General features: G+C 31.8%; 1 protein-coding gene across 3 annotated transcripts in view; it reads right to left on the reverse strand.

Moving 5' to 3' along the window:
• The window catches only part of LOC124536802 (hormone receptor 4), an 84,124-nt gene that overhangs the window by 19,854 nt on the left and 52,173 nt on the right, over positions 1-12,097 (reverse strand). Inside the window, exon 2 of one of the 3 annotated variants that reach the window (XM_047113417.1) lies at positions 4,147-4,398. The exons of the other annotated variants lie outside the window; for them this stretch is intronic. Coding sequence (XP_046969373.1) covers positions 4,147-4,162 — 16 coding nt within the window. The 5' untranslated portion in view covers positions 4,163-4,398. The remainder of the gene's footprint in view (positions 1-4,146; positions 4,399-12,097) is intronic. 3 annotated transcript variants of the gene reach the window in all.

Below are 12,097 nucleotides of genomic sequence, written 5' to 3' on the forward strand. Positions count from 1 at the left end.
TATTAAGATTGACTTTATTAAAAAACGTAATCTGAAGCAAGAAATGGTATTGGAACCAATAATTGAATTTTGCGCCATATACAATTTTAACCAAAAGCTATTCATTTTAGAATTCAAAAACATAGTTTTATATACAAATACACTTACATAATATTGAACAATATCCAATATTGATCGTTCGTCTGTTGACACCGATATATGATCAAAAGCTTACACATTACGAGCTATTTACTAGAGACTAGGAAGTCTGGCGGCCTCAACCATGGCCATCCGCTTATCTTTCAACATGTGAGCGCTTTCCGCCCAGAAACCGTTAGTGCATTTTCAATATTTTTATGCACGATTTGAATTCAAATTCAGATTTTGAAACATTTCAACTCTCATTGTATATTTCAAAAATGGAACTCTCTCTTTTAAATTATTAGTTCAAAATTTTTAATTCATATATGATTACATGAGTATGGGATATTAAAAACATTATGATATTAATCTACAAAACTTCGAATTCCTTAACAAGCTCAAGAAATACAAATAATGTATTAGAAATACTCGATCAGCTTAATAGATATTATATATTACATATGTCACTGATCATATGATTGGTTTTTGTACTTAAAAATAAATTCGTGTAATATATCCAGGTTTAAAATAAAGTGGTCAAGTGGGCAGTAGGAAGTGTTAACGGTTCCGGTAGCAATGTCAGTGACGACACGAGGCCGATTCGGTCACCATAGACGTCTTACTCAAACAGTACAATATGAGAACATGTTAAGCTGTGACAATTTAATCATTAAAGTTTTATATAGTAGTATATATAGTATTAAATTATATATAGTAACAAAAAATATAAGCCGATATTTGACGTAGAAATTAGGCATTTCGTATATTAAAACTATAATTAAACACAGAACGATTTGTATACTTTTTATCATTCAAAATTTCCAAAGTCAATCTTTTTCGACGTTTTAAATTTCGTTTTCTATTTTTATTTCAGGATAAAGAGACCAGGTATGATAACTGACACACCAATGTTGGTAGGCCATGATATTGGTTATAACCAGAAGTGACCACATACTATCAGTTCGGCTATTCTCTGATATGGCCCTTTTATTTATTACTATAAGTTGCCACATAAAAACTACGAAAATTCGTATTGAAACTAAATTTAGAATTTAATTGTGAAAGGTGAGTTATTAAAATTATAAATAATGTTTTTATTGCTTGATATATTTTTTAAAAACTATACACACAAATGATTTATAGGCAAGTTACATTAATGTCGAAATCAGTATAAGAAAGAAATTCAATGCATTTGTCACCTCTTCAATGCCAATTATATTTATTTGTAGCTTCATATTTAATAAAAAATAGCTATTTAGGTGTCGCACCTTGGACACGTAGATTAAAGAAAAAAAATAGGTATTTAAACGTATGAAATATGTGTATACATAAATATTGTGAATACACATTAAATTGTAATATTTGGTTTCATTTTTTTTTATTATTTTATATTATATTTAAATTAAGTGTAGTTACGATAAAATTTATCATGGAAGCAACCGAGCTAAGATTGAAATTTGCTGTAAATTTTAAAATTTATATTAAAATGGATCAGTATATTTATTACCCAATTTTATTTATCTCTTAATTTGCATTGCTTTAATAGATTCAATTGACATGATAATCATTCATATATTTGTAACAATTCGGAAGCACAAAGTAACAAAATATTATAAAACACATAGACATACTTGTATACAGAACGGAAGAAATAATGTTTACGTATAAACGTGTGTAATGATCTTGAGCAGGATTTCGGCGTCGGTTGCGACTTAGCCTTCGGCATAATGCCTTGACATTCAACTGGCACGATCGCTCAACCATTCCATTTTAAACTATACTCACTTCCGATCTATTGACTTCCTATGTCATTATCATTTACCGAGATAGAAGTCATATATCGTCATGTGTGTATCATTCTTCCGGGTCCATCTTTACATTATCTTACTAAACATTTGATTATAGAATTTGGGCCGTTCTCTAAATGGCTTATCTTGGATTGTTAACCGTGAAATACCGGTTTCAATTATTTGCTTACGTCACAGAATAAATACAGTATTAAAAATAAAATACAAAGGTGAACAATACATTTTATAGCAGACTCATTTATGCATCTATTATTTGAATACAACTGGCATCCTCCCACTACAATGTTTTGAAAGGAAGCAGTGACATTCGTGATTCGGTACCTTTTCGCTTTCACCGCTTTGGAAAGTGAGCGTAAAAAAACGTATTTTGGCAACGGCAAAATGGCGCGAGTCCATCGACCCCATCGAGTCATAGACCATAAACAAAGGGCAGCATTTGAAGAAAGTAAAAGTTTCGAACAAAAAAGTATGAGTGCTAAGGCGAGTATTGTGTTAAGAACCTTTGATCGTCTCTTTAACATTTTTACTTGAGGGATTATTGAGAGTGCAAAAACGTTTTGTTGTAGACATATACAAGGTTATAAAGGAATTTGTTTTCAATTGAGTCTGTTCAGGCCCTAATGCAGTCACGATTGTGATTCACGAGACGATTTGGGAATGTCATGGTTAACACGGAACGGTGTTAGCTTTTGTTTTGCAATGTATGCGGGTTTAATATTGAAATTATTTCAGAATAGACCTGTTTGCACAATAGACATTGAGCGAATTGCTTAATTCAAATAACTAGCCAATGATAATCTATACGACTTTGTTTAAGGAGTATAATAGCTCTTATCTCGTAGCATTGTTTTTTTATTTATTTACACTTGACTTTTACCAAAAAAACAAATGGATCGTAATTCAAAAACTAAAACAAAACGTAAGTAAATGGAATCTTATTATGATATTGCTATATTAAATTTTATAGAAAGTCTTATGACGAAATGTATTTTTATATAACGAAAGAACGCTGGAACCAAAGTTCTCGTGAATTTGTGACGAGAATTATTACTAATATTGTGTAGTGGTATAGTATATTATTATTGCCAAAATGCAATGGAATGATTACATTAATTGACAAAGTTGAAAATGATTCCATTTAAATTGTAAATAAATTCTTACGTGTGTGTTTTTCCTCAACATGCTATGGGCTGATGTTATTATGACAAACACCTGTTCATAATCATTTATATAAAGTAAGATCAAACAGACCAATGTCATTAGTTAATTCTAAAAGGAATTGAAGGTCTCAAAGCAATCACTGTGTAAAACAAGTAATCATTTAAAAGTTGATTAGATGAAAAAAATATTCCAAATAAAATCACATATTGAGAATTTATCAGCAGGTAATGTATTATTTATTTTTATCGGATAAATAAATCAATATAACAATTTCAAATTTCAACAATTAACTTCACAATTACTTAAAGGTAGGCAAGTGTAGATAATAAATGTTTATGATGCACAAATCTCAAAACACTTATTATAAAAGAATTATTTTCTTTACTTTTGCTATTATAATATATATATTTATTGTAAATATTTCAACATCAAAAGAAATTTGGACGCTCAGCATTTATTGTTATGTCTTAAGAACGAAAAAAAAAATGTATGTAAATATTAATGTACATTTTTAACAGACCTGTAACATTTGATAAAAACACTTATAAATGTAAGTATAGTGTATATAGTAAATTTTTAATTACTTATCAATGTTACATATTTCAAAAAATAACATTTATTCGAACTATTTTTTAATTTTAGGAGTACAACTATCATTAATTAATCATGTCTTTCATAATATTCAAAATTTACAAATTATGAGACTTCACAAATAATGTTAACTATTTAAAAGAGCTTAATTATTTGAGTTGAATTTTATTCTACTTATATTTATTTTGTTTGCAAAAAATAGCAAGCAAATTCTACGTAAAGTTGGAATCGTAGCACACGCAATGTAGCTACGTGCTACGAAACGTTCTACGAGATCGTGAGTGAGACTCAAACGTGGGTGAGATATTATTTTCAGTTTTTCACTTACTATTAATTTATTCTCACTCTTCATTATTTGAATACATTAAAAAAAATTGTTATATAATAACTGCCGTGTAATCTATAAATGATTAGCAAACCTATAAATTGATTTATAATGGATTAAGTTGATCATAACAATATTTACCCATTGTGGAGGTCATCGTCTGTAGTTGCAGTGCATGTGAAGAAGCGTCAAGCGCCTCGGACCCCAGATTGTCACCAGCCGACAGTTTGCTTAGCGCTGCAGCTCGCACATCACATAAAGTTCCACGGATTTTTCTAATTCACCGATCACCTTTTAATTTACGTCTTCGAAAATTTTTGGACACACCGACTCTCAGCATACTTTTCCGACGCAGCACTTGACACGATCAGCACGCGGAGTATGGTGCACTTCCTGCGGAACGAGCACATAAGGATAGCGCGCGCGCAGGTCGGAGTTGCGTTGCGGTCGCATGCGCGTTCTCCGAACCTCTCGATTCGGCAAAATCACGATAACGACTGCGCGCGAATGTCGTCATGTCGAAATTCGAAACACTTTCACCTAAATATTCCGCCTCCGTTTCGGCGGACGCGGGCGTCGCTCTCGGCGCTCACGCACACACCGCTGGCTTCGTCAGTGCTCAATTACGTACGTTGTAAAAATTGCGTCAGTGTTTTTCGTTGCCGACCTTACGATCGTCGAGTACACAGCCGAAATATAGTTATCTCTGTCTTGTACTCATTTACCGTTACGCGAGATGTTTTTTGTTTCATTTTTTTATCTGTCAGTGCCGTTCGAGGACACGCGTGTGAGTGTGCGGATTTCGATAGTGAGGTCGTTGAACTGACGAAAGGGATTTCGTTAAAAGTTAGCAGCAATGTTTCAGTGTTAGGATGGGTTGCAGTAATGGCTCCGGCTGTAGCGCAGTGTGGCGTGTGTGGTCCGATGGAGGGGAACAAGTCATCACAGGCGCAAAAGTAGGTCAGCCGCATGCGCACGCGCGGTTCTTCATGACCGCGCAACGACGTTCTACACAAATACTCGCATGAATTCTTAGACGATTTTTGCTTAACATGAAAATTATAAATATATTTTAAAAAATCCGAATATCCCAAAATTGAGTTTAAATCAGTTGAAATAGTCAATTCAATTAATGTGTCTTAAAATATGATTAAATTACAATATGTTTAGAGTCTACTCAGCCCCATATTATTTTATAATCATATCCAAAAAAATCGTTCACCTCTATGACAGAAAATAAACAATTTAAAAGGCTAAATAGTTATAAATATTCCTTATAGCGTTTATAATATACACAACCTAGATAAGCGATCCAACGCTTTTTGTCTAAAAGGTTAGGCGGGCCGATGGCACAATTCGGTGTTGGATTACATTAAAACAGAGTTCATTCGCATCGGCCGCTATACGTGAATATCTAGATTACTGATTCATTATGTTAACAAAGAAGTACATACTAAACAGGTGTGCTATCAAAGTAATCATTTTTTAGCTTTTTATAATTGTTCATTAATTCGTAGCGTATTTCATTAAAATTTTCATAAATGCAAAGACCTCCGATCCGAAGAGATTCGTTGACAGCGGAAGACGTGTCGCAAAGTTCTAAATTTCATGATGATCATTTGTCAACATCTATATCCGTTCCAAAGATTGTTATTATAAATAACAATGGCCACTGTGGCCATCACTGGTATGCGTCGCATGCGCCGGCAGTCAGGTAGACCAGGCGTATATTTAGCAAGGAACGGTCCAAGGAAACTAGGTTAACTATTCTTCTGTACAAAAACACGCTTCAAGTATCGACGCAATGTTCCTGTTTGGGAATGGGTGAAAGCAAACCCGTCATAACCCCGTTCAGGAATATTCACAAACAGGAAGCGATGTTCACCGTTTAATGTGTCGTCTTAAAAGTGTGTGATCTTGTTTCTGAATTATTTCGGGCGTCAGTTGCGGCGGAAAATTGACTTGCAGCCTGAAGTTATCGCATGAATCATTTACTCGAAGTTACAATACTTAATCTCAATTTGTTATCTTTTAATAAATTTGGCCTTGTTTGATAAATGTAAAAGAAAAACAAGTATTATAGTTACTTATTATTTTAATATACATGTTTAATATACATGTAGGTACATACATGGTTCAAGTTTTTGAATTAAAGAAACGAGATTCATTTATTTTAGATTTTTATTTTTAAGTAAAGATCATACCCAATTTTGTTCTTTTAATCTGATTTGTAAATTGTTGTTTTATATATTCCAAAATTAATTTATTATTCCCAACGCTGTGATAGATTTTTGATTGTAAATAATAGTATTTTAACTTTAATTTAATGTAACAAACAACTGTAAAATAATAAATGTATCAAATATCTTAAAGAGTTCAAATATGGGGTTTATAAATTAATATATAACTGTTATAAATTTGAATATTTGTATATTTTTTAAATACTATTCTTTAATAAATAATAATATTCGTTTAAGTTTTTTATTTTTATTATATAAATTATTTAACGGAGATATATATAAGCCATGGATACTTCGTTAAGTTTCAGTGATATCCATCTAGTTTTGATCGTATCATAACAAAATAGTAACGATGAACTACTTTTCCATTTAGACAGTTTTCACATCAAGGTACATTTATCAGTTGACAATTGGACCACATCGGTATTGTCGTCGATAGTGAACTGTGGAATATTTTTTCACACGGTAACAACGAGTTCAAACTACTAAGTTGAACGACCTACCCTACATGATCGTTAATAATCTCCAAAATATCTAAAATAGTCTATTAAATGTCATCGTCTGATAGTGTTTGATAAAAACAATAGGTTTTAGTATGCGTCTGGCCGCGTTTTTGATATCGTAATCTTATAGATTCATAAACAATAAATTATTAGTTTAAATGTTTGTCTTATATATCAAATAATACTTTCTTAAAGTACCCTTCAACAAGGATTATTTAAACTAAATATGTAAAGTTATCGTCGGCTTCAAATGTAGATTTTTCCAAGACATATGTGCTATCTATATAAGTTTTTGTATTATTTTAGTTCGTTCGACTATTTCGAGCTAAGTTTAAGTTTAATTTTATATAATTTAAAATTGTAACTATTCATTCTATATTTAGATCGTTGTTTTTTTTTATGTTAGAACAAAAAACTAAGTGTTTTTCATTATAAAATGTCTACGTTGATAATCCGTATTCGATAAAGTATAAGTGAATGACCTGAGAAGTTCGTAAACAGTCGAAAATATCAACTTTTAACAATTGCACTCACTTAAATGTATTATTTTAAATATTTTTTGTAGCTGCATTGTGAAGTGAAAAGATCAAACCTTGTTATCAATGTTAACAATTTATATAACTTTGATTAGATAAATATAATTGACTAGTTTATAATTTTGTTATACATGTGATTAAGTCAATTTCAACCGTTTAAGTAGACTTCTGAGGTCGAATATATTGCAAAGTAATTTTAATTTAAAAGTCAAATGGTTCTATTTAAAAAAGAGTCAATAATAGAACTGTAATCATGATTTCGCAGTTAATAACACTAAAACTATTATTGTTATTTTATATGGGTGCAGAATTATTTCGTAAAAAAGTAATGATTCATTTAAAGTACCTAGGCCCTAAGTCTGGATGTATAAAATAGTTACATAAGACTAAGTCCATTGTGCCACAGTTCGAAAGTAAAAGAATGCCCTGTCAGAAACAACAATAAACAATAGTTCGATGTCAATGACATACATTAACCGCTATTGTAAAACTGTTACATTTGGTGAACAGTGCTGTGACAATTAATTAATACACAGAAAAACGGTACCCAAATGATATTATCTATTCGCTTTATGGTATCTTTAGTGCCATACAATATAATTGATGTGTGGTGTTGTATATAATAAAGCTACCAGCTCGTATGTTTCATATACACGAGTATATCAAATGTATTTAAAATACCTACAAAAAACATTCACATTAAACAATTACTAGGGATAAGTGATTGCTCTGAAATTGGATCATACTATGTTATATTTGTTAATAACTTGCTTGTCAACCTTGGTTAAAATAAATATTTAAACTTTGCCGAGTTCCCTGCATTTCCGAAACAGTATAAAGTCAAATATTTAATTCATAAACAAGAACAGCAACTGAATAAACAATCGAATTTATATTAATCATTATTATTACAATACTTACTAATATATTTAATTTACCTACTAGAGGTACATAAGTATCAAATGCTGACTCAGGTTGAGTTTGTATTCTTTTATTTTTTATTAATCGAATAGCTGTTCAATAAATGTGATAAAAAATGTAACTCCTAAGCCGCGTAATATATTGTTATGCGAGGACTGGATTTATTATGTGTGCAGCGATGACCGTATGGGCGACACCGCACATTTCCTATTATATAACCGCAGTGTTGTCCGCAGTTAAAGTGTACCCGCGTCGAGGCCCGCGTCACTCGCCTAGTTTCACAATGCTCATCCACCACAGCCGTTTTCACTTTTTCGCTGTCAAGAACGCGCGAACGATAAACAAACTAACATTTCGGCCGCAACAGCAAACAATTCAAACAGACCGTAACACACAAAATCTATCAATATATTATGGATCTAATGTATTTGTTTTAGCGTTCAAATTGCATTACAACCTAGTTCTAACATACTATGGAGTTTGCTGCATAATTTATAGTTACTATCTACACAGAAGGTTGTCTATTCGCGAACGCGATAATGCAAATTGAGCTCTATTCCACCGTAATAATATTGTAATTAAAAGCGATAGGATGTTTATTAGCTCTTTTATCATGTACCAAATGCGGTGGTAGAAACGTCGAGGCTGGTCATTGACCTTTTTTGGCACATACGCTAACGAAACATAAGACTTAATTTTAATAGAGACATTAGAAGAACCTTGATATGCAATTGTTATGTATTGCAATTCGACTGATTACAATATTTATTGTTTGGAGTGAATTGCATTTAATTATTGTATTTTTAAACATGTTAAATTTATTTTAAGTTACCATTACACAATGTGTAGCAAAGTGACCCCTATTAATGTTAACCGTCAGTGTGAACTGCTGCTACGAAACTTGCACTTAAACTGCATCCGTCTTGAATGGAAATGTATAATTACGAACGAGATTTTATTGCGTTATCTCGTTTGTGTCTGTGAGAGATTTTGATGTACAAGATGGCTTTTCTGTGAAATTGTAAAATTTGATCCATTGTTTAGGGACGGCCTGCTCGCTTACTTGTCATAATAATAGTGATTGCAAAATCTGACATTGCCTCTCACTGGCACACGTAACACATAGTTATGCAAAAGGTCTTTACCCTTGTTTATTTAGGACAAGTTATTGAGATGTTTTAATTTAATAGTGTTAATATTATTTATTGAGTAATGAGATAGACCGGTCAATAGGTACCACTTCGCGATTATCTCTCTATTGCAATTCAATTTTTGTTTGTGCAACAAGCCAGAGCTTTTAGCAGTCTTCGTTTGAAATACACAGTTTGTCTCGGTGTTTCGTAAGATCTAACTTTCGTAGACGAATAGTTTGAGTTTAACATTGAAATGTTACATTTGAGAAAGATAAATGAAATAATAATGACTGTTTAATTTTCTTACCTTGTTTTGTGCCAAGTGTTGAAGTTAAGCATCAACACTTCAAATCTAAAGCTAAGATTATATTTTGGCTTCTTTACGAGTCCGATACTAAAATACATAGAAATCCGTAAGTATTGATAATCCAAATACGTAAAAAAAATAACGGAATGTACTACTTATATTTACATTTTTAGACTTAAATACCTATTTAAATAATATTTTTTTTCTCGATTATTCTTTAAATAGTAATTTTATTTTCTTATGTAATTTTTGATGACCGAAAATATTTTTAAAGAGTATTGAGGTCTTAAGCGGGGGCGTGACACACTACACTTTCGCAAGGGGCCGATGCATCTTTGCGTAAGTGTGGCAATGTCACAGTTATGTTAATGTTGGACTTTGACAGCTAAATCGTAGAATTTTCCTCTTTAAGTTTGATTTAAATTCAGAACATATTTTAAGAACCAACTTAAACTAACCCGATGTCCCATGTTCCATATTTGCTATATATTATATTTAAGTTCACAAGTGTATGGAATATAAAGTATTTTCAATTATCTTGTAAAGCTAATGTTATAACTTTTTATTAACTTGTGTGACATCAGACGTAAGGACTACTTTTCAAACTATTTTTTTTTTATTTTGTTGCAATTAAAAACAAGTGTATAGCGATGATGATAGTAATGATAAGTAACGTATTCATTATTAATTTTGGATATGTTTATTACTTGTCAAATCCATTATGAAAATTGCATTACATAAACAAGTGCGCTTGACGAATTATGACTAATTCGGTCAATCAGCGATCACACGCAACAGAATGAACAAGTTTTGTAAAAATAAGTCGTCTGGTGGAAATATTTGTTACAACGTCGACACGACTAACGAGTACGAAGACAAATCTTAATAGCCCTCCTTTCAAATAATATTATTTACGCCGCTATTTACATAAAAGAGTAGCGACATTTTAATATGTCACATGAGATAAAAAAAAATATCTTGAAAAACATAAAAAAAAACTTTTAACTTTTTAAATTATTGCGCAAACAATTTCAACGAAAGCGACAGCCTATTATTAAAGAGTTACCAAATATACTGCAGCAGCTTTTGTTTTTCAGTGTGCTTGTACTTTACTAGTAACATTGCAATAAATTAAATGGGTTGGTTTTTGTTACAATATGGTATGTAAGAGGGTGTTGGTTGAACCACTCAAACGAGTCACGCGACCGTCAGAAAATAACACTGTTAAAGAAACCGAGGAAAACGCCTTCCGGGGTGAATGGCCTCGTTGCGTAAAGAGGTGGCGCAACATGTGCGCGCGCGCCGCACCACCACTGACATCTAGCGGGATCTTCGCTACCTTACAAGGGCTCTACCTCTACCGAATAATTATTCACAGAAACTGCCAACTTTTTTTTTAAATCTTATTTAATAAGTTTTATCGTTTCTGTTTATGAGAGTTTTTCAAAATATTCTTTCTACTTTTTTGTAAATAATAATTTCAAATGTATTTAATGACTTGATGGGTATCTTCTGCGTTTCTCCGCCATGAATTTTGGTAATATGCCAAGCGTATATATCAAAATAAACACGTGTCCGTTGTAAATTGTTGCGATTTATTTGGTTGCAAAGTGTAACTCGAGTGACGAAACGAAATTTAATTCCTAGGTCAAGGTTTAACTTGTCTTCGAAATGGGAAAATTGCCACATATTCGCGACCTTAACTCGCAGTGTGGCGAGTCTGCGTGTTTCGCAACACAAGCGATTTAAGCAGTGTTCTATAGGAAACGCTATTCTGAACACGTTTCTTTAAAGTTTACTATGGAATATTTCATATTATTATCTAATTTTGAATACAGTTATCATAGTAAATATTTTTTAAATTAATTCAAAGCTATACGATTGTTTACATTTATGACTATGCGACTCGAGAATATTTGTATGTATTATTTTTTATTTTCAGTTATTTGGAGTGAGATATAAATTTTATTTTTGTCAAAATCACTCAAAGAAAATGGAAAGTTAGTTATACAACGTCCACCTGACAGCCGTGAAAGGCGCACGCGCTTATAATGTCTGGCGTCGTGGTCAAGGTTTTAAGTTTTGACTTCTTGCTTCACGCTTGTTTAAGTTTTTGTTCCATGTGTAATACATATATATATACATTATACAATGTAATCAATATGACCTGGCGCTTGGCATTCACGAAAATATTTTCGTGTTATTCTAATGGTTATGAATATTCGATGAACAAAATTTAATATTAGTGCGTAAAATGTGTAAAAAATCAAAAGATTAATTAATACTAATTTAAATTGAGATAAAAATAAAAAGGCGGACTTAAGAAAGCAAAATAAATGATATTAAAAAGTGAACAATGAATCAGTAAAGAAAGTGGCATTGAAAGAAAAGTACAGTAAACGTGTAACGTGAAGGCGAAGATAAAAAGCTTTGAATGGAAAGCGAAAGTAAT

Source organism: Vanessa cardui, chromosome 2 (genome assembly GCF_905220365.1).
Source record: "Vanessa cardui chromosome 2, ilVanCard2.1, whole genome shotgun sequence".
Taxonomy (NCBI): Eukaryota; Metazoa; Arthropoda; class Insecta; order Lepidoptera; family Nymphalidae; genus Vanessa; species Vanessa cardui.